Consider the following 22,926-nt stretch of genomic DNA (forward strand, 5'->3'; position numbering starts at 1 on the left):
CAATAGGAGTGGTGCCAGGCTACTCTGGGCAGCCCTGGAAGGTGCTGGCATCAGTGTTGGGAGGGGCTGGGCTACACTGGGGGCAGTACTGGGGACACAGGAGGTTGGTACTGGGTGGTACCAAGAACACTGGGAGCAGTCAGTACTGGGAGCATCAGCAGTACTGGGGCATTAGGACTTGGTACTGGGAGCCAGCACTAGGTGGTACTGGGAGCCAGCACTAGGTGGTACTGGGAGCGTGGTGTGGGGAGTGGTAATAGGCTCTCTAGGGAGTGCTGGGGGTTGTGTGGGGTGTGGATGATACTGGGCTATATAGGGGGCCATAGTCTGTTTGGCGCTGGGGCACTCTGGTTGGTACCGGGGGCAATGAGGTGGTACCAAGCTCCTCTGGGCAGTCCCGGGAAACACTTGAGGTCAGGGCTGTGAGGTCCTGGGCTCTGCTGGGTGCAGTACTGGGCGCACCGGGTGTGATGCAGGACTGTACTTGGGCAGCGCTGAGCGCACCGCGGGCGGGTGAGCGCCGTGCTGCGGACGCTGGGCTGGCTCCACGAGCCCTCTGGCGGCCGCATGCGGCACTGCAGGGGCCCCAACGCTGGGGATACACTGGGGACAGCGCGGGGGTCGGGACACGGTGCGCACAGGGCTTGAAACACTGGGGTCAGGGGGACACAGAGACATTACTGGGGACACTGGGGATCCCTGGGGACACTAGGTCTTACTGGGGGACACATAGGCAATAAGGGGCTCTGGGGACATGGGAGCGGGGAATTGGTGGCTTAAGGATACTGGAGAGGGGTGGTAAGGGGTTTGGGGGATGTTGAGAGGGATCACTGTGGCTGGTGTAGGAGCACAGAGGTGGCACTGGCGTGTCCCCAGATGTTGGATGGGAGTCATGTGGATTTTGTTTGTGTTTTCTGGGGGAAGGGTGATGGTGTCCTGAAGACACTAGAGGGTACTGATACTGCTTGGGGACACCAGGGGAACACTGGGATTTCTCGTTGGGATACTGAGAACTGTTACTGGAGAGGGTCTTGGAGACCCTAGGGATGTATATGGGTGTCCCTGAGGACATTGTGCAGTTGTTACTGGAGGTGTGTCTGTGGACACTGGGCACAGTGACCTGGGGAAACTGGCACGGCTTACGGAGGGGGAAGGGGCTGTGAGCACGGGGCCAGAGTGGGGAGGATGACCAGCATGAGGTGGAGACAATGGGGATATATCCACCCAGTGTCCCTGTCCCAGTCAGATCCCAGCAGAGAATGCCAGCTGCAACCCCCCACAGGGCCCACAGCAGAGTCAGAGCTGGTTGGGGGGTGTCCCACGTCGCCTGGGGTGGCAAGTCACTGTTCCCAGCCCCAGGGCAGAGGTGAAGCTGGGGGTGGGCAGGCCTTCCTCTCCTCCTCCCCTCCCCGCCCCCCCAGCAGAAGCGCTGACACCGAAGCCAAGGGATTGCTGAGCTCAGCCTGCTGCAGATTTAAGGGGGTTTATCTGGGGGGGAGCATGGGGAGGCGGGTCTGGCTTAATCCATGGGTGCTGAGCACAGCACCCTGCCAAGCGGCCCCTGGGGACCTTGGCCCTGTCCTTGGCCCACATTGGGTGAGTGGTGGTGGCAGTGGTGGCAGCGGCAGCAGGGCAGTCAGCAGCAGGAGCGCTGGAGGAGGTGAGAGGCTGGAGCTCCTTGCCCATCTTGGTGCTGACCTCCAAGGAGCGGGCGAGTCGCAGGGCCACCGAGACAAGGATGGGCGCTGGAGCCAGTGCTGAGGAGAAGCACTCCCGCGAGCTGGAGAAGAAGCTTAAGGAGGATGCTGAAAAGGATGCCAGGACCGTCAAGCTGCTGCTGCTGGGTATGGGGGGACACAAATCCTGGGGGAGATACCCATCCTTTGTGAATCTTACCCTAGCAGCCTACCCAGCATTCCGGATACTTCCCAACACTCCTCAACCCAACCAGCCCACCCCAACAGCCCCACCTAAACCAAACCAGCCCACCCCAACAGCCCCACCTAGACCCAACCAGCCCATCCCAACAGCCCCACCTAAACCCAACCAGCCCTACCTAAACCCAACCAGCCCACCCCAACAGCCCCACCTAGACCCAACCAGCCCACCCCAACAGCCCCACCTGGACCCAGCCAGCCCACCCCAACAGCCCCACCTAAACCCAACCAGCCCACCCCAACAGCCCCACCTAGACCCAACCAGCCCACCCCAACAGCCCCACCTAAACCCAACCAGCCCACCCCAACAGCCCCACCTAAACCAAACCAGCCCACCCCAACAGCCCCACCTAGACCCAACCAGCCCACCCTAACAGCCCCACCTAAACCCAACCAGCCCTACCTAAACCCAACCAGCCCACCCCAACAGCCCCACCTAGACCCAACCAGCCCACCCCAACAGTACCCTCATTTCTAGGAAGCCATGACCATGACCTCCTTGCTGCAAAACCCCACACATTGTTTCCCTGATGCTTCCTGCACCCCTAAAACCAACCAAATAAACCCAACAGCCCACCCAAAATTTCCCTGAGCCTCCTAAGCCTGACCAGCCTAGCCCAATAGTCCACCCAAATGCTTTCTGCTCCCAGGCACCCCTAAACCCAACCAGCCCATTCTAACAGCCCACTAACATTTCCCTGGCACCCCAAATCCCAAACATCTCACCCCAATAGCCCCCAACATTTCCCTTGCTCCCTTCAGTACCCCTGAACCCAACCAGCCCAACCCAACAGCCCCTCCTACATTTTCCTGACACCCCCCAGTACCCTTAAACCCAACCAGCTTATCCACCCAGCTTCCCCTAAACTAAAGGGAGGGAGTTGCTCAACAGCCCCCCCAACACTAAGCACCTGAAACCCAACAACCCATCTCAACAGCCCATCCTAAGGTCCTCCATCTTCCAGGTATACTCCAAACCCAACCACCCCACACAACATCCCCTTGCTCACATGCCCCATCCTGACCCAAACCAACCCATCCCTAGAGCCTTCATAACACCACCTACCAGAAACCCACTCCAGCAGTCCACCTCACTCCTGGGCACTCCTATGCAGCCCACTTAACTACCTCTGTATCTGTCCCTGTGGCACCCAAGCATGGAGAGTCCCTCCCAGCCCCTTCCAGCTGCCCCAGTGGCGCTTGAGGATTGGGCTGCCCTGGACACGATGGACCCATGGGTGCCATTGCTACCCTCCCAGCCTGGACCAAGGAATGTCTGACAGAGGCTTGGGACATGAGGTGGTGTGTGGTGGGGCTGTGAGGCCACCTTCTTGCAGTACATGCACTACTGTAACCCTTGCCTTGTCCCTGCAGGAGCAGGAGAGTCGGGGAAGAGCACCATCGTCAAGCAGATGAAGTAAGTGCCAAGGAAAGCCATTTGGCTGTGCCCCATGCCTGTCCCACACCACACCTATAGAATGCCCCTGTCCCACCATACCTAGCTCTGCCCCATACCATAACCATGGTGTGCAACTACCCCTTAGTGCCTAGCTCAATCCCACAGTCTGCCCAGCTCAGTCCCATGCTGCACGCATGGGTGCCCCCACCCCACGGTGCCCAGCTCAGCCACATGCCCCCCTCCCTGGCCAGGATCATCCACCAGGATGGTTACTCGCTGGAGGAATGCCTGGAGTTCATTGCCATCATCTACAGCAACACGCTCCAGTCCATGCTGGCCATCGTGCGGGCCATGACCACCCTCAATATCCAGTACGGGGACTCTGCTCGCCAGGTGAGGAGCACCCTGTGCTGGGCATGGGAGTCCCTCCTGTGCCCCAGCCTCTCTGAGCTCCTCTCCCTTGTAGGATGATGCCCGCAAGCTGCTGCACCTCTCAGACACTATAGAGGAGGGCACCATGCCCAAGGAGATGTCAGACATCATTGGGCGGCTCTGGAAGGACACAGGCATCCAAGCCTGCTTCGACCGTGCCTCTGAGTACCAGCTCAACGACTCGGCTGGCTAGTACGTGGGGCAGGGGAGTCTGGGCAAGGGGGGTCCTGGGGGTGCTGACCTATGTCTCATGCCCACCGTGTGCCCGGTCAGCTACCTATCAGACCTGGAGCGCCTGGTGACCCCTGGCTACGTCCCCACGGAGCAGGATGTGCTGCGCTCCCGTGTCAAGACCACTGGCATCATCGAGACCCAGTTCTCCTTCAAAGACCTCAATTTCAGGTGGGCGCTGAGCACCTGGCGAGGGCTGGTGCCACGGGGATGGGGAGGGAATGGGGGGATGCTGACCTCTGCCTTGTGCTGCCCAGGATGTTTGATGTGGGTGGGCAGCGCTCAGAGAGGAAGAAGTGGATTCACTGCTTTGAGGGAGTGACTTGCATCATCTTCATTGCGGCCCTCAGTGCCTATGACATGGTCCTGGTGGAGGATGACGAAGTGGTGAGGAAGGCTCACCACCCCATAACCCTCTGTGCTTCGTCCCCATCACGATCTGGGTGGGGGTTGTCACAGCACTGATGGGAAGCTTCTGTGTCCCTCTGCAGAACCGCATGCATGAGAGCCTGCACCTCTTCAATAGCATCTGCAACCACCGCTACTTCGCCACCACCTCCATCGTCCTCTTCCTCAACAAGAAGGACGTCTTCCTGGAGAAGATCAAGAAGGCCCATCTCAGCATCTGCTTCCCCGACTACGATGGTGAGGGTGGCAACAGTTGTCCCACCGAGTGCGGGAGCGGGGGCCGGGGGAGAGGTGAAGGGCTGGGTGGCTGCACTCTGCAGCAGCTACCCACCAGGTGTCCTCAGCACCCCACGCAAGCGATGCTGCACCAGCCTTTCGCACGGACCGAGCACGGTTTGCCCACCCGGGGGAGCGCGGGGCCACACTAGGCCAGCAGCCAGGGCGGGGGACACCAGCCCGGAGAGGGGACCCTGCTCATTGCCATGCCAACAGGTCCCAACACTTACGATGACGCCGGCAACTACATCAAGCTGCAGTTCCTGGAGCTGAACATGCGTCGAGATGTGAAGGAGATCTACTCCCACATGACCTGCGCCACCGATACCGAGAACGTCAAGTTCGTCTTTGACGCCGTCACCGACATCATCATCAAGGAGAACCTCAAGGACTGCGGGCTCTTCTGAGCACCAGCTCCCCCTCCCCCTCAGCTGGGGCCCAGCCCCAGCACTGCACCCCACCCCCAAATCTCCACAACCATCTCAACTTGCCCCAAACTCCTGGGAATTGACCCACTCAACCCCAGAGCCACCAGTGGGTGGCACAGCCCCATTTCCTCTCTCCACAAACCCTCCCACTGACTAACACTGTGGGACACCTGGTGCCACGGGGTGCTGGGCATCCATAGCTGCTCCAGGTGCTGAGAGCAGGGTGGGGACACACACAATGGTGACCCTAGGTACCCCTTGGAGCTTGGGGTACAGGGAGATCTCTTGGGCACTGAGGGTCCTCAAGTACCCCTTGGAGCTTGGGGTACAGGGAGATCTCTTGGGCACTGAGGGTCCTCAAGTACCCCTTGGAGCTTGGGGTACAGGGAGATCTCTTGGGCACTGAGGGTCCTCAAGTACCCCTTGGAGCTGGGGGTTGCTGGTGGTCCATGGGCACCCCTTGAAGCTGGTGGATGCTGGGGGGACCCTTCTGTGCTGTGTGTCCATAGGGGTCCCTGTGGGCTACTAGGTGCAAGGGGTGCACCTCAGGACTACAAGACACTGGGTACCGCTGGGTACTGGCTGTCCACAACGACTGCGTGGTACTGGGGCCCCATGCTGCAGGGCCAGTAGGTAGTCGTGCCCACCCCACCCAGCTGCTGAGTCAGCAGGCCAGGGGCAGCTCAGCCCCTCAACAATATCCCAGCTCCCTCTCAAGGGTCCCACCACTGCCCTCACCTTTGCACCCAGGGGATGCTGCTGAGCCTCTGGGGTGGCATCAGCCCATTCTACGTCCTCTCCCACACCAAGATGCATGCCTCCCGCCCTCTGGAGGGGTGAAACAGCCCCACCCACCCCTGGGTCAGGAGGGGGGAGGGGAGGTCAGTATATATATATTTTCTCTCTCTCTTTTTTTTTTTTTTCTTTCTACATTTTATTATTTCAAACCATGTGAAGAATTCGGTAAAACATCCTGTGGGAAAAGCAAGGCCGTGGGCACCGGCTGAGGGGACCCCCCCTGGGCCGGAGGGGACAGCAGGGGCCGCTCTGTACAGCAGGCTCTCCTCGCCCAATGCAACAGCTAGCCCTAAAAACTAGGCTTAGAAAGAAGGTGGGGGGGGGGGGGGGGGGGGGTGAGAGGTGTGGAGGTGCAGCCAGCTGGCAGCACCCCGCTGCCTGCCCCCCTGCCCAGCTGCTGCCCATTCCTTTAGGGCAGCGAGGTGGGGGGGGGGGGAGCTGCAAGGCAAAGTGGGGCACAGACACACACCCCCCCTCCCCCCTCCCCCAAGGCACAGAGTTGGGGGGTGGGCTGGCCACGGAGGACGCTGCCACCACGTAGCACTTGACGCTTTTAAATAGTTTGGTAAAAAGGTTTCTTTAAAAAGCAACCTGGCCCCAGCCGGTGTGGTGTGGTTGGTTTGGTTTTTTGCATGCTCTTGGGGATGGGGGGGGGGAGGGGGTTTGTGGTTGGTTTTCTTCTTTCTCGTCTGGTTTACTAAAAGGAATGTCATGGGTTGTGTTTTTGGCCAGGTGGGCACTCCCAAGGGGATCACCAAGCGCCCCCCTGTGCCAGCAACACTTGCAATGTAAACAGTGAGAGCGCCTGGGCGCGGGGGCGAAGGGCCTGGGGGGGCTGGAGCAGTTCGGGGTTACAGACCGAGATTAAAACCTCATTTTCCCCAGGAAGGGCAACGCCGGCGAGGAGGAGGAGGAGGATGGTGGGGGGCAAGCGCGGGTGGCAGGGGAGACATGGGTCCTGCCACCACACTGACACCCAGAAAGTCTCTTTATGGGGTAGGGGCAGAAGGATGAATTCGAAGAGAAGCAGGAGTGGGGGGCGGCGCGGTCCTTCCTTCCTTCACTGGCCTGGCCAGGGGTCCTAGGAGAGAGCAGGCAGTGAGCGGTGGGGTCTGGGGCGAGGCTCGTGGGTACCCACTGCCAGCTCCCCAGGGGATGCTCTGTGACCACAGCAGAGTTCGGGGGCCCCTGTCAGGAGCAGCACTCACCTGGGCGGCGCCAGCCCTCAGAAGAGGCCGCAATCCTTCAGGTTGTTTTTGATGATGACATCAGTGACGGCATCGAAGACGAACTGCACGTTCTTGGTGTCGGTGGCACAGGTGAAGTGGGTGTAGATCTCCTTGGTGTCCTTCCGCTTGTTCAGGTCCTCGAACTTGCTCTGAATGTAGCCAGCTGCCTCGTCGTACTTGTTGGCCCCTGGGGAGCAGGAGATGCTGAGCTGCTCACAGCCCAACTGGACATGCCAGCAGCCCCCTACAACTGGCTCCCGAGGGGTTTGGGCTTGGCTCAGCTTTCCCTGCCATCACAGCCGCTACCCCAATGCCAAACTGATGCTCCCCAGACACAGTGAGCTTCAGCTAAATACCCCCAGGACCGCTGGCCCTTGTCCACCCCATCTTCCCCCATTCCCTGGGACATCCCAACCACCACCACACACTGCTTGCTGCACCAGTGCACTGCCCCTCAGGCACAGGATAGCCAGTATCTCCATCACCAGCATCTCATACTATGCTGCCTGGGCAAGGCACTGTTTGCTCCCCCTGCCAGGGGGCATCAAGGGTCCTGGCAGTACCTCTGTACTCAGGGAAGCAGATGGTCAAGGGGCTGTGCACAATCTTCTCCTCGAAGAGGTCCTTCTTGTTGAGGAAGAGGATGATGGACGTATCTGTGAACCACTTGTTGTTGCAGATGCTATCAAACAGCTTCATGCTCTCGTGCATCCGGTTCTGGCAAGGGAGACAGCAGCCTGAGTTGGGCAGATGCTCCCAGGCAGTGCCTGCCCCTCCACTGCCAAACGTGCTGTGCCCTCACAGCTCCTGCTGCCTGGGCAGGGGATGCTGGAGGCCCTGTAAGACTTGGGCTATTCTGGCCACCAGAGCAGGGGGTAATCCCCTAGCCCTCCACAGAGAGCATGGCTTGCGGCACCAGCCCCATCCCCAACTCACCATCTCCTCATCTTCAGCTAGCACCAGGTCATAGGCACTCAGGGCCACACAGAAAATGATGGCAGTCACCCCCTCGAAGCAGTGGATCCACTTCTTCCGCTCTGAGCGCTGGCCACCCACATCAAACATCCTGTGGCAGAGGCAGAGTGCCATTGGCATCAGCTCCCAGCCCCACCACCCTCGCCCTGACCCCCGCCTCAGCTTCCCTGGCTGCCCAGAGCAAGATGCATACCAGGAAAAGGCACCAGAGCAGGCAGAGCATGGCACTTCTGCCCCAGGGATCAGGCTGATGCCACAGATCTGCCCTGGCACCCACTGCCCATCCCAGGGACAGCTGTCCCAGTATCCAGGCTCATTTTCCAGCTGGAGCAACCCCCACCAGGACTGAGCTTCCTCTCCCAGGGGCATCAGCACAACACTCCCTGGAGCTGGGCTCCAGGAGATGCTGCCAGACTCACTCAGGCACTGTGGGGCTTTGCCAGAGGCCTTGGACCAAGGGGAGCCACGGTGCTTGGCTGAGCAGCTGCAGGCTGTGGGACTGCAGACAGCATGAGGGCTCAGGGGATGATCCTGATGCACCATGCACCCCTTTGTCTGCAGGCAGCAAAGATGCTCTTCTCTGCCTCCATGGAGAAGAGCCCAGCGGCAGCCCCATGTCTACTGCCAACTGTCCAGCTGCCAGCAAAAGCTTCCTCACTGCCATGCCTACTCCACACCATCCTCTCTGCTCTGCTGCCACCTCCAAAGAACAGCACTGACAAATGACCAAGAGCTTCCATCCCACTGGGGTGGTACAGAGGTCCTTGCAAGCTCACTGCACTCAGATATGACCCCAGCAGATCCTCCTGCCCATTAACTCTGTTGCCAAGTGACTAAATCCCTGGGATGTGCACACCACCAGCTTTTTGCCTTGGAAACTGGAGTCCTGGCTATTTCCCATGGGTTTTCAGTGGAAAGCAACTTGGGCTGCCAGCAGGCAGCAGCATTGGTGTCCTACCTCGAGATCTTGGCTCCCACCCAGCGCCCTTCCCATAACGGAAGCAGCGTCACAGCAATGGAGGACGCCTTCCTCCTTCCCCTCCTTGCCACAGGCTGGATCCGCCTCCAGGTCAAGCCCTGGGAGGCGTTTTTGAGGCTGCTCCAGCTATTTCAGTGGTTCCTGCTCTCTCTACGAGGCAGCAGCTCCCACCATTAGCAGTCCCAGGGCTGCTTGATGCATGCGGCACACAAGCAGGATCTGTCCCAGCACAGGGAGGAAGTGGGGATTTTTGTCTTGGAAAAAGCAAACGAGAAAGGGTCAGAGATACTTGAAGTGCAGGTCCTTGAAGGTGAAGTGGGTCTCGACGATGCCAGTGGTCTTCACCCTGGTGCGCAGCACATCCTGCTGGGTGGGGATGTAGTCAGCACGGGCTATCCTCTCCAGGTCATTCAGGTAGCTGGGGAAGGAGCAGAAAGGTGCTGGGGAAGCTGCCCCATGGGGCACAACCCACTCAAATCCCACAGAACATTCCCTCACTTCCCCAGGATGCTCTGCTCACACACCAGCATTGTCCATTTGGAGTGGGCACCGGGCGGCACAGTGGACCCCAGCTGCACCCTGGGGCCACCACACGGCCCGGTCACAACAGGCGGAACAGGACTGCCGGCTGCCAGGGTGGCAAGTGGGGACACACACAGGAAGCAGGCTCCACAGGCCATGCAGGGGCTGAGGCTGGGGGCTCCCCCATTCCCCCAGCTGCTTGTACGGGGGAAATGGCAAGAGGAAAGTATTCAGTGCTATGGCAACCGTCCGCAGCGCGGCGGAAACAATCGATGGCGCCGTGCCATTTATAGTCAAAAAACACAAAGGGCTGGTGCCTGGGGAGGAAGGGGGAGGCGGGCAGCCAGAGGCATGGGGAGTGGCGTGGCCAGGGGGCTGCTGCCCACCCAGAGCCCCCCTGGGGTTGCATCCTCCTCTCCTGCTGCCTGTCCAGCCCTGCCAGAGCCCAGCTCCCTGCAGCAACCTCTGGGACCAACTGGAGGATGCCAGGAGGATCGAGGCAGGTTTCGCTTTCTCCAGCTCACGTTGCTTTAATTGGGTTATTGTAAACAGGCTCCTTTAAGCAAATTAGGCTTGTGCCAATTAAGGCCTTTGCAGCTCCATAATCTGGTGAAAGCTGGATTACAGCTCCAGAGGCCACAGGGATTCCCAGCTCCAACAGCTGCACGGCTGATCACCAGCTCCCAGGAAACCTGCTGGAGTGCAGGGGCAAAGCCAGAGCCATGAGTGCCCCGGTCCCATGCCACAGCTGAGAGGATGGAGGGGGGCAGCTCAGCACCACGGAGCAGCCTGAAAACAGCCGGAAACACAGCAGCCTCCATCTGACAGAAAACAGGAAACGCTGCTGCAGGGACACGCAGGGCACCAGCAGACACAGACCTCACGCCCAGGCCTGGGGTGCTGGCAAGCACCCACCCTGGCACCCCGAGCTCCTGGCACCTCCAGGGGTTGTGGAGGAGGAGGGTGGGGGTTGCTGCTCAGCTCTGAGTGCAGGTAGGCTGCATATGGAGCACAGGCTTCCTTAACCCCAGGATGTCCTGTGCAGTGACACCACAGGGGTGGATGGGGCATTAACTACTGCACTGGCATATGCATGGAACTGGAGAAAAGAGCAACAGCTCGAGGGAGCTCCTAATTACTGCTCATCCAACCTCTGCAACGTGCCAAAGGCTCCGTGAACACATGTAAAGAGGTACTCCATTTGCAGACACTTTGCAGATGTATCTGCTTAAACTGTGCATGTGAGCTGCCAGGCACCTGCCAGGTCTCCTGTGCTCCAAAACAGCACCCGTGGCACAGCACAGCGCTGCAGGAAACGTCAGCGCTGTACGGGGAGTGATGGGGCTGAGAAGGACGGGGGCTGAGCAGGGCAGGCAGGTGCCAGGCAGGAGGAAGCCAAAGTCATGGGCACTAGAGGAAAGTGCTGGCAGGAACATCTTCAGGATCAGCACTTGCCAGGAGATTTCCTTCAACCTGTTCCCACCATTGACCCTAGTGCATAAGAGGGACCTGCCAGTGCCAAGTGGGAGGGGGCAGCTGAGCTGGCACATAGGGGACCAAGCAGGCCCCACAATGGAGGTAAGTCCTAAGGGTGGTCAATCTCCCTTGGGGCCAGCCTTGGCAGGGGCTTCCTGGCTCACCATGAGCTCCTCCTGGCACTGCTTTACCTCAGGGGCTCTGGGCAGAGAGGGCAGCAGGGCACCACGTGAGCTGAGTGCAGCCTCAGCTGACTGCCCTCTCCAGCCATCATATTTAGGTAGATTAACTTATTTATTAAATCTCTTCAGTGATAAACCTGGCCAGATGCAGGCAATTCATCTGCCCAAACACAAGCATGCCAGCTAACATGCCAGCAGAATGCCAAGTCTTTCCATACAAACCCAGTTAAAAACAAAAGGCTCTTGTGCATCCTATTCATCCTCTTCAGACACAAGGGTCCACAGTGCTTTCTTTGGGGCTTTTTCTTGCCTTCATGGTACATGAAGGGCCATGGGATGGGGCAGGACCCCTGACTGTGCTCACATAAAGGGAGGCCAGGGAAGACCACCCCTGGGAAAGGGCAGTGGGCATAGAGCAGTGGCAAGAGAGGGATTGTCTAGTGCCTCCTTTCCAGGGGATGCAGCATCCCACCAGAGCAGGAAACCTTCTCTGCTCTGCTCTGGCTCAGCCCCAGCACAGGGCAGAGAGGGGCAGCACCAGCCCCCAAGCAGTGGGAAACGGCAACCTCCAGTGGCGGGGATTTTTGTTGCTCAGCAAAAGTGAGGCAGCCTGCAGGGCTGGGATTCAGCTAAGCTGGAGGAGAGGAGCAGAGGTACTCACTAGGCAGCAGAGTCATTCAGCTGGTACTCTCGGGAGCGGTTAAAACAAGCCTGGACCCCGTTGTCAGACCACAGCCTCCGTATCACGTTGGCCAGGTCCTCTGGCATGATGCCCTGCTCCTCAGCGGTGCAAGAGAGCGCAAACAGCTGCCGAGCATCGTCCTGCGCAGAAGAAGCAGGGCTCAGGCACCTGCAGGGCCCCGGAGGACCTGATCAAAGCCCACCACTTCCCACTCAGACAGAAGGACAGGAGCTCCAGTAGCAGAAGGGATGAGACGCAAGGGAACCGGCAAGACCTCCAACCCTGCACCCATCAGAAGCTGTGCCAGGAGAGCCACCCATGGGTTAGGTCCCCCCCATCCTCAGCACCAGGGAAAGGAGGTCATAGCCAGTCAGGCGCCAGCAGGGTTTGGGCAGGGTTACTTTAAATCCTGGCCCAGCTTTGGGCACATCTGCTTTCACCTCCCAAGAATCTCTACCCCTTCCAGGTGCACCAGGAGCAGAAGGGCACTCACCGCTCTGGAGGAGTCTCCAAAGTCAATCTGCAAGTTCCCCATTGCCTTGATGATGGCCATGATGGACTGGATGGTGTTGCTGTAGACCACAGCTTTGTACTGCCGGCACTCCTCCTCTGAGTAGCCATCCTCATGGATGATCCTAGGGCAGGAGAATGACACAGGCAAGATCAGCCCCTTGTGGTGCACCTTAGGGTACTGCTCCCCACCCATGCTCTAAGGCTAATGGGGAGTTTTCCCCAACCACCACCAGTTTTGGAGCCCATAGCTAAGGTCTGCATGGTGTCAGGGCCACTCACTTCATCTGTTTGACGATGGTGCTCTTCCCAGACTCGCCAGCACCTGGGGAAAAACAAGAGGGAACAAGCAGTGAGATGATGCACAAAGCTGGGGACCTCCACCCTACTAGGACCACCCCCAACTCAGGAAGGGCGGGCAGCAGGTGCCTTAGCCATTGGAGAAGAGCTGCCAGTATCAGCCAGAGCAGATGCCTGAATGGGCACCAGGAATGTCAGGGCCAATAAAGGGGAGGTAAAGGCCAGCCTGGAGGAACCTTGCAATAGTGCTGGAGAGGAGAAACAACGCCAGCTCTGGGCCAGGAAAATGGCATCAATGCACCAACAGGTGACTGGCAGCCCCAGCTTGGGCTGAGTTCAGGAGCAGCCAGCTCCCTGCAACAGGGGACTAAGCCTATCACCTTCTATCCTAGCTCAAGGCAGAGCCTGAGCTTAGCTGCTGCATCCCACGTCCCTGTTTCACCAGGAGACACTGGTGCATCATCCCAAATACATGCCCACAGCTGGAGCTGGCAGCAGCCAGGACATGGAGATGCTCATGTCAGCAGGTACAGGCAGGGAGCCAGGCATCTGAAGCCAAGCACCCCAGGGAACTCGGGAGAAGTCACCACCTCCACCAGTCAGCTCCCCGTGGGACCGGCCGCCCCCAGGCTGCATTTTAAACACAGAACACTTTGCAGCCTGCCGGGCCCTGCACCCCAGCCCAGCAGTGCTGGCAGCTGCCAGGGCAGAAAGCCAGCAGCTTTGGGGATGGAGTTATTTTTCAGCCTCTAAACATGATATGTCAGGAGTTCAGAGGAGATGGCTGGGGCTCCTAGGGCTCCTAAGGCTCCCCCTTCACGATCTTATGCCCCTTGAGGACATTACCCCATGCAGGCAACGTGCAGCTCCTGGCCCAACCCCCACTGCCCATGCTAGGAGCAGGAAAGGAGTGATGTCACCCTGCCTGCAAGAAAGGGGAAGCTGAAAGGGGAAGCTGAAAGGGACAGCACATGTCCCATGTCCCACGTCCCCTCTCTGTGCAGGGACTGCTACTGAGATGGAGGAGTGCCTGGCTCACCTCACCCCAGGGACCCCAGCAGGATGAGTATTCTCTGGACAGGGACCTGTATGGTCCCTGGTTCTGGCTGCCAGTCCCATGGGATCCTCTCAAGCCAAGCGCAGCCCTGCGGGTCCCCTCGCTGCTGCCCTCAGCCGTGGCGCTGCCCTTACTGAGGGCCCCAGGCAGGCAGCGGCAGCGCAGTGCTGGCATGGCCGCAGAGGGGGAAGAGAGATTACAGAGGAGGTCAACACAAAGGAAAACAAAAATAAAAACTTGGAGATTATGCTAAAATTAACCAGGAAAAAGAGCCTGTCATGCCAGCTGAGACACGGCCGCAGCGAGCAGATGTATTCTGCCCATGTCCTTGACATAAAGGCAGGCGAGGTGATGGGCACGCACTCCCCAAGACATCACTGCTGGCACTGCTCAGAGCATGGAGCCCCCCGGGCTCAGGGCCACATCAAGACCAGACAGACCGAGTATTTAGTGCCCCAACCACCCGACTCCACTGTTTCCATGCCCTATGTGCTGAGGGAGAGGCTTTGCCCAGCCCTGAGGTGAGCTTTTGACACAGTGAGGGCATGGCGAGGGCTCTCCAGCACTGCCAACCCAGCCTCGGCTGGCGCCCACGGGATGCTGACGCGGCACCCAGAACAACCCGGCCGGTGTTTGTGGTCAGTGCTGGCAGCTCCTGCCCAGAGCTGAGAGCAGGGCAGGAAAAACTCTCTGTATCCCTTCATTTTTTCCATTAAATACCTCTGGTTCCTGACAACACCACCCCACACTGCCGGGGTCAGCAGCCAGGGCTGACTGCATTCACTGTGCCCTGACCCAGCGGGTGTCCAGACAGGGAAACTGGGGAACACAGCAAGGGAGGAACCTGTTAACAAGCTCCCCTAGGACGAGGTGCCAGTCACCTCCCAGCCTCCTGTTCTGCCTGACCGTGCCTGACATTGCTCCCTGCACAACCCCCTAGGACCTCCTGCCCACTCCCAGTAGGGTGATGGTCACCACCAGGGTGACATTCACCAGGAGCCACTGAAGCAAGCCATCTGCCTGGCAAACTTCCCCTGCAACCCCTGTCTCCTTCTCTGCAGCTGGCAGAAGGCAGCTGTGCCATTGCCCTCACAATTTCCCTCCCAAATCATTGCCTTTGCCTAACAAAGGGACCAGGTAATTGCTGGAGAAGCTGCACACCTCACCCTCCTGTGCCACCCCAGCATCTGACAGAGCCCAGTGGGTTATCTAGCACCCCCAGCTCTAGCAGCTCCCACCCACCTGACTATGGGGCGACCCTTCCCAGCCCCCCAGGGTGAGCACAACGGACAGGAAGGCTTTCCAGTCCCCAGGAAGGATTTCAAATCCCCGGAAAACCCCAGCTGCCGCCCATTCAGCCCCCAAACAATCCCCTGGCAGGGTGCCAGCTGCCGGCTTCCACCCTCTGCTCAACCCAGGCAGAAGCAGGCAGTGCTGGAGGGGCTGTGCATCCTCCAGACCCTCTGCAACGGCTAGGCATCAGGAGGGATGGAGAGAAGCCCCTTGCCACGGTTGGGCTGCTTCCAGCCCTTCCTGCTCCCTGACCACCCTTCCTGCCTGCCAGGCCTGGGCAGCGCTTGTTCCCGAACGACGCCCGTCAAAAAAAGGGGGAAATGAGCCCAAGAGAGAGGTCTCCTTTTTTTTTTGTTAAAAATAATCATCAACAATTTAAAACAAGCAAGCAGCTGCCCAGTTCTAAACTGCCCCTGATAATCTACTGGCCAAAAAAGCAAAGGAAAAAAAGAAATTGATTTAGCCACCGTGTACTTTGCAGGCTGTGATTTAAGATGGTTTCTGGCCAGCAGATATTTAATGCAACATATGCAATATATTCCTGGACAGCAGCAGATATTTAATGCCATATATTTAAAGGGTTGGTCACATGCTCTGGGGTCCACCTCCCACATCACCAAGACGAGATTTTCCATCTTGCTGCACGGCACCATCCCATTCTGTGCTTCCAGACATCAAGGTATGGATGGAAGCAATGCACAGCTGGAAAATTTTTTTCCTTCTTACATGGAGAAGCTGGAATTCAGTCTGCCAGTGGATCCAGAGCCACCTTCATCCCCAGCACCCAGAGCCCCTTGTCCCCAGCAAGTTTTTCAAGCCCAGCAAACAGCAGCTATGGTTTGAATATGGATTTACTGATGGTTTTTACTCGCAGGCAAACCCGCTGATCCCTTTCCCTGACAAACAGACAGACAGAGGGGTGGCTGCAGAGCCCACCCCACTCAGCATCTGCGTGCAAGTGTGTGTGTGTGTGTGTGTATGAAAAGCAGTTACCCTAAAGGCTCAAAAAATAACAATAAAAAGAGATTTCCCCTCAACATTTTCCTTCCTACCCAAAATAGATGGAAAATTGCTGTAAAAATAATGGTGTTTTTTTTACAGCCCCACAGTGACACAGGGCGTTTTTCCCAGGGGCCATCCCATTCCGGCACAGGGCTGGCTGCTTCCCAGGAGGAGCCAAGGGCACTGGCAGCCAGGGGGATGCCACGTCCCCAGGCAGGACCCCAAAACACTGGGCAGCATCAGGGAGGCACAGAGGGCCCTGCACAAGGCTGCCGATGGAGAGGCAGCGAAAAAAAAAGACAAACCACAGAAATAAACGAAATAGAAATAAATCAGCAGCGGGATGGGCACCTGGAGTGCATGGTGCAGGAGAGGGTGGTCTGGGGATGGCTTCCCAAGGGATCACAGCAACTGCACCCCCAGTGCTGACAAGGACCAGCGGTGTTCACAACCTGGACAAAACCATCCTTGTGCTGGGCTTTTTCCAGGAATCCCAGAACTTTGGTGCTCTGTTTCTCCCCTGCCGCAGGCCAACGGTCCCTTTGCCCCTCTGCTGGCACCAGTTGCCTCCATGTCCTCACCCACCTCAGCCACCCTGGACACACGGACACCTTGATGCTCCCCACACCCTCTCAAACACCCGGAGTGGTCCCAGTGCAGCCAGAGCCACAGCTCCTGGCGGTGCTGTGCCCCCGTGCCTGGCTGCCATCATCCCGATGTGGGGGCTCACTGGCACGGCTGGAGTGCCACCAGCACCCTGCCCCCACCACAGCTGGGTTTTCTGCCAGTGGGGATGGAGGATTAGTCAGCTGCCCCAGCTCCGGTGATTCAGCCGGCCTCCGGCCCGGAAACCCGGCTCCGGCACGGAGCAGGAAACTGAGCGGCTGCAGCGAGCCCGGGCCGGACCCGGCTACAGCAACAGCGTTCAGGCACACTGCGATCCCAGCCTGGCACCCTCCGGCACCCGCAGCCCTGGGCAGCTCAGCCCACCAACGACTGTCTGCTATAAAGCTATATATAGGTAAAGCACATATATATGTTTTTTCCACATGCATATATATACACACACAATCAATTTACATATTCCTCCACACTATGTATCTATGTATTTAAATGTAAAAACGTATTTCTAAAGCATGTACATAAATATCTCTACATAATACAGATATATGAGCCTGCCACCTCTCCTGGGCATAGCCTAAGTACCCATCTCAGAGCAGAGGGCAGCTGGGACATCACCAGCAGGAACATCAGGGTGACCCATCCCAGGGCCTGGGTGTCACACTCCCTCCTTCCACATCCCAATGCACCTGGAGCCTGTCCACCAGCTCCAGGGGGCTGGATGCAGGGTCCCCTGGATGCAACAGCACCAAACTCTTCCTACTGAAGGAAGGGCTCAATCTCCTCCCATCCGGGGCTGGGGCAGGAGGGAGGACAAAACCAAAACCCCGAGACAGGACAATGCACATCAAAGCAGGCAGCTCACACGGAAATCCAGGGCAGCACTGGGACAACACAGCCTCCGAAAGTCACAGCTGGTCCCTCCCTTCCTCTATTTTTATGCAAGCCCAAAACAAAAAAAATATGAAGCTGCTGAGCCCTGCCCCACTTGCCCTCACCCAGGCTGCCAGCTCGCCCAGGCAGGATCTCATACAGGCAGCTGCCTGCGTGACATACTCGGCCCAATCCAGCCTGGGTGGTGCAAGGGGAGCATCCTTGCCCCAGAGTTTGCACCTCCAGCACTGAAAACCACAGGGGTCACTGAAGTGATCAACCCACCAGCACTTTCCCTCACCCTGGGCACCTTCACAGGCTCCAACAACTCCCACACAGCCAAGAAATCCTTTTGCCTTACCAATCATCCAAAGAAAGACAGGGAATCAGGGACTTTGAGTGCGGCTTATCTGCCATCAATCCTGCATTCCCTCATGAGCATCCTGGCTCCCACAACCAGGGAGGTGGGCTGGGCAGCACCCACCTTCCACTGCTGCCCAGCAGGAACAGCCAGTGAGCCCAGCAGTCTGAACCATGGCAATGCCAAAGAGACCACAGCAGCACTGTGAGCTGATGCTCCAGGTATTTTCAGATGCTAGTGGCAGCTCCTGGCCTCTCCCAGTACCAAAACCTTGGGAAATTGTTGGTTTCAAGCAGCAGGGAGGAAGGACTGCTTCATTTAGGGGATACTGCCTCATTTGGGTCTTTATCCCCATCAGAGACTGGAGCTTTAAAATACCCAGCAGAGAGCCTATTTGCTGGAGCCAGCCTCAGGTGCCGCAGGCAAGAGTGGTGCTGCGCCTACAGCTGCAGTGCTGGGTGCCATCAGGGAGCTCCAGCCCTCTCTGGATCACCTGCCACAGCAGAGGGCTCATGGCCACACAAAAGGCACAGCACTGAGTCAAGGCAGCTCTGCCAGACAGCCCCAAGCTCTCCGTGGTGCCGGTGGCCTGTACAGTTCTACACTCCCACTGCCACACTTCCAGACCACTGTTCTCTGCTTGCACCACGTCCTGCCTGGCTGCATCAGCAGCTCCAAGCTGCAGCTGTGGGATGGCACGGGATGCTGGCAAAGGCTGCATGGTGCTTGCAAGAGTCATCTCCTCTTTGTGCTGTGGGCCAATTCACCACAAAGGGTGCAACTGTTTTTTCTCCTTATTTTCTTCCCTCCCTAGTTTTTCCCTCCCTGTTTCTGAAGAACACAGAAGGATTGCATCGCCCAGGGACAACTGTGGAGTTCTGCCTTGCCCAAGTGTGCCCAAGAGCTGTGGTGTTCACTAAAAAGCATGCACCTGGGCTCATGCAAGAGTCCAGTTCTCCTCAAATCTTCCTCCAGCTATGGGGAAGAAAGCAAGCCACAGGAAGGTGGGCAGTGGGAACGTGGGAGCATCCTCCCAGCACCACATCCCCATTTCAAGGGGTTCTTTTGGACAGGGGGGATGACACAAGCAGCACCCCACAAGGAGGCAATGCCACCCCCACCTCCCAGTCACTCCCTGACAGCTCAGGAGGATTTTCTGGCCACGTTCAGTTCAGGAAAGGGCAGTAGTGACCCAAGGATCTGATGCTGTTTGCACCTCAGCAGCTGTAACAGGGAAACAGTAAAAAAAAAAAATAAAAAGAGTAATTTCACTCTATTTTTGGCTTTAGAAACCAGCTGAGATCAGAAAGGCTACTCATAAACACTGGCCCCAGCAGAACAGAGTGTGGTCATTGTCCCCCTTCCACCTCTGCTTCATCAGGACATGGAAAAGGGATGCCTACATCACCATCCTCTCTGACCAGCGAGCCCCCTGCCACCCCTTGGTGGTGCTCAGAAGCAGCCAGCCACACTCCCCAGAGACAACAGCACTGGGGCGATGCTGCCCACCCTGCTTAGTCTAAAGAGCCCTGCGAAGAAGTGCTGCCAAAGCCCCCCTAGAACTGTTATTTCCTGATGGGCAGCAGACACAGAGAGCCAAGCCAGCAGCAAGGCCCTGAAGCAGTTCACAGTGAAGCAGGAACCGCATTTTTCCCCATCAGCCTGCAAACCCCACAGGGTTTCACCCCGCCAGCACCATCCCCACCCCGGAAACAAGCAGGTCGGCGAGCTTGCACAACATTCAAGCCCTACAACGGCTCAGACCCCTGCCCAGCATCCCCAGCACGGGTCTTGCCAACGGCACAGCTCATGCCAAGGCAAAAATAAGACACAAAATAAAAGGCAAAACCCGAGGCACCCTGTGAGACAAGGGCTTGAAGGCGTTAATTACGTATTTCTCAAAGCAGGCAGGGGTTGAGCAAATAAAGGGCTGCCGGATTTCAGCATGACTTCCTGCTGCCGACGGCTTCCTCTGCCGATGGCGACGAGCCGAAAGACATTTTCTGCTGGCGCTGGCTCCCCAGGCAGCAGCTGGGGATTTCTCTGCCCATCCCGGGCCCCATCACCCCACAGCGCTGCGGGAGCCCCGCGCACTCCCGCCTCGCACCTGGAGCAAGGCTCTCCCTGGGAATTTCGGAAAGGGAATACAGAATTCTCAACTGGCAGTTATTAAAATAGTAATAAATTAAAGTAAATGAGCGGCTGCTTTGCCCCCGGGCACAGGGCAGGGCTGTGAACGCCCACGGGAGCATCGCCAGGCTGCTTTGAAGAGCGCGAGCAGCCCGTTATCGGTGTGAAAATCAGGTACCCATGGGGCACAGCACCTGGGGGCTGCACAGGGCCTCGTCCGCTGCAGGCAGTCTGCGGGGCACAGTCTGCTGCCCAAGCCCCCGCAAACTCCCTCAGCAAGGGGAAGACGAAGGTGGGATGGAGGGGCTCAGGGATGTCCTGGTGCCCTGTTACCTCTGTCTCAGCCAGCCTGGGGCCAGGGTGAGGGGAGAGCATGGAGGAGCTCCTGGCCTGGCCAAGCAGCTGGAGGTCCCAGGCAGGCAGGACAGGGTGCCTAGGCTGGCAGAGCCTTTGCTTGGGGGCCCCAGCTGCCAGTAGGGTGGTGATGCCCCAACCTGTTGCCCCAAAGGGATATGACCAGTGGACTTGGGAGGACAGTACCATAGCAGGGTGGGGCTGGCACACCACTTCTTAGGGGAAATCCACAGCCCAGGGTGAGGCTGGCACCCCACTTCTGAGGGACACCCGTGGCTTGTTGTAGTGCCAGGACCCCACTCCTGGAAGGGATCCTCAAAGCCTGGAGTGAGGCTGGCATCCCACTCCTAAGGGGAGGGATGCTCAAAGCCCAGGGTGGGGCTGGTACTCCACTCCACAGGAGACTCCAAGACCTGCTGTGGGACTAGCATCCTGCTTCTGTTGGGGATCCTTGGGGCACGGGATGGGGTCAATACCCTACAAGAATGTTCCCTGGGGCCTAGAATAGGGTCAACACCGCGCTCCTGGGAGAGACCCCCAAGGCCTGCAGCGATGTCAGCACCTCACCCCGACGGGGGGGGACCCGGGAGCCTAGGGCGGGGCAGGCACCCCACTGCTGGGGGATCCCTGGGGCCCCAGTGGGGCCGATGGTGGGGGGAGGGACCTCGACGCCTCGGCTGCGCCCAGCATCCCGCTCCTGGGCGATCCTCGGGCGGGGCCGGCACTTTGCGGGCCGGTACGCAGAACGGCTCTGGGGCAGCCCGGCCAGAAGCGGCGGGGCTGCCCGGTTCCGGTAGGGCCGAGCGAGGCAGGAAAGCCCCGGGGGGTGCCCTGAGGTGCATTCGGGGGCTGGTCTCGGGTGTCTCACCCAGCAGCAGCAGCTTCACCTCCCGCGCCGCCTTCTCGCCATCCTCCCGCAGGTTCTTGTCGATCATGCGGGAGCGCTCGGCGGCCGCCTTGTCCTCGGCGCTCACGGTGCAGCCCATGGCGGCGGCGGCGGCGGCTGCCTGCGCGCGCCCGCGGCTCGCCCCTGCCCGCCCTGCCCGCGCGCCCCGCCCGTGCGCCCCGCCCCTGCGCCCCGCCCCTGCGCGCCCCCGCGGGGCGGGAACGGCGGAAGGGCGGAGACGTGGGAAGGGCGGAGCCGCAGGGCGGGGCCAGCGGAGGGCGGGGAGCGGAGGGCGGGGTGGGTCTTTCTCGCGGCCTGGAGGCGTGGGGTGTCGGTGCTGGGCGCTGGGACGCGGGGCGAGGCAATGGTGTACCCTGGGGCAGGCATGAGCGGGGAGGTGGAGCCTTGGTGCTGCCTTTTGAGCACAGAGAGGCGAGTGCAGCCATGGGCCGGCAGTGGGGGTGTGCTGCCTCTCAGGGCCTTCTCCTGTGGGGACACGGGGGTGGCTCAGACCTTGGGGACCTGCTTGTGCGGCCCTGAGGCTCAGTCCTCGGGGATCCGTGTGCCACGTTGCCGGAGGAAGGCTCTCCTCAGAGGATGCTAAGGCTGGAGGTGCCCGTGAAAAGGGATGGGGCAGGATAGGACCAGGGAGGATGGGACACTGGACAGCTCATGCCCAGAGCAGGGATTACCCACGGTGCTTCCTTGGGAACTGGACCCTCACAGCCCGAGCGCTGTGCTCGGCTGTGCCAGCTGCCTCATAGATGCTGGCCCGTGCCCAGGAAGTCACCCCAGCTCCGTGACAGCCTCCCCACAAAGCCTCACCGCCTCCCTGGGCCTCTCAGTTTCTTCTCACTCCCTAAACCAGTCACTAACGATGAGGGTGGGGTGCACCGAGGGATGTCTCATGTAGAAGCTGCAGTGCCAGTAAAAGAGGCACAGCATCTCCAGATACAGCCCAGACTTGGGGACGGTGGGCCCGTGGACCCCGCGTGGAAGGACCAGGGCTGTTCCCGTGAGAGCAGGACGCTGCGCTAATTAGGCTTCCCTAACGAGCTGGCGCAGTGCCCAGGCCTCCTCCCCGTGCCCACGAGCAGGGGGGAGAGGGGCCCGGGCCGGGCAGGGGACGAGGGGGCTCACCCCCATCCCACGCCGTGCCATGGGAGAGGGCTGGGGGGCTTTGGACTGTCCTCGGGGGGTGCACATGGAGCACCAGACACTGAATGCCTGCAGCCCTGCTTCCACAGAGTCCCATTTCCCATGGGTCCCACTTCCAGAGGAGTCCCGCTCCCCGGGGTCCCCCTTGCCCGAAGTTCCCGCTCCCCGAAGGTGCCATTCCATGGGGTGCCCTTTGCCCGGGACTCCGCTCGTGAACCCCTCCATGCTCCCACAGGCCAGATACTCGTGTGGGAACGCAGCGCCCCCTGGCGGGCACAGAGCCCAGCCCCTCCCTTCCACCCCACCACGGCTGCGTGTTCTCGTCTCCACGCGACCGCGTGCCTGTGTCCCGTGTGCGTGTCCGTGTGTGTCTGTCCCCGTGGGTGCATGGGAGTGTTCATGTGTCTGTACTGTCCCAGTCTAAGTC

General features: G+C 59.2%; 2 protein-coding genes across 2 annotated transcripts; one reads left to right on the forward strand and one right to left on the reverse strand.

Moving 5' to 3' along the window:
* The first annotated feature begins 1,551 nt into the window (after positions 1 to 1,551).
* GNAT1 (G protein subunit alpha transducin 1) lies at positions 1,552 to 6,469 on the forward strand. The gene is made up of 8 exons (XM_068157950.1): positions 1,552 to 1,844; positions 3,312 to 3,354; positions 3,588 to 3,729; positions 3,803 to 3,960; positions 4,042 to 4,170; positions 4,257 to 4,386; positions 4,491 to 4,644; positions 4,900 to 6,469. Exons 1-8 carry the CDS (start codon positions 1,739 to 1,741, stop codon positions 5,088 to 5,090), a joined length of 1,053 nt encoding a protein of 350 aa, XP_068014051.1. The 5' UTR covers positions 1,552 to 1,738; the 3' UTR covers positions 5,091 to 6,469.
* An 86-nt stretch (positions 6,470 to 6,555) lies between these two features.
* Positions 6,556 to 21,474, reverse strand: GNAI2 (G protein subunit alpha i2). The gene is made up of 9 exons (XM_068157949.1): positions 21,324 to 21,474; positions 12,747 to 12,789; positions 12,448 to 12,589; positions 11,934 to 12,094; positions 9,382 to 9,510; positions 8,075 to 8,204; positions 7,702 to 7,855; positions 7,118 to 7,325; positions 6,556 to 6,990 (listed from the first exon to the last, which is right to left on the reverse strand). The coding sequence occupies exons 1-8, from the start codon at positions 21,439 to 21,441 to the stop codon at positions 7,135 to 7,137; spliced, it is 1,068 nt and encodes a 355-aa protein (XP_068014050.1). The 5' UTR covers positions 21,442 to 21,474; the 3' UTR covers positions 6,556 to 6,990; positions 7,118 to 7,134.
* Between the last annotated feature and the right edge of the window lie 1,452 nt (positions 21,475 to 22,926).

This window comes from Melanerpes formicivorus, unplaced genomic scaffold, assembly GCF_026170545.1.
Source record: "Melanerpes formicivorus ecotype bairdi unplaced genomic scaffold, bMelFor1.0.p_v2 SCAF_38, whole genome shotgun sequence".
NCBI classification, from domain to species: domain Eukaryota; kingdom Metazoa; phylum Chordata; class Aves; order Piciformes; family Picidae; genus Melanerpes; species Melanerpes formicivorus.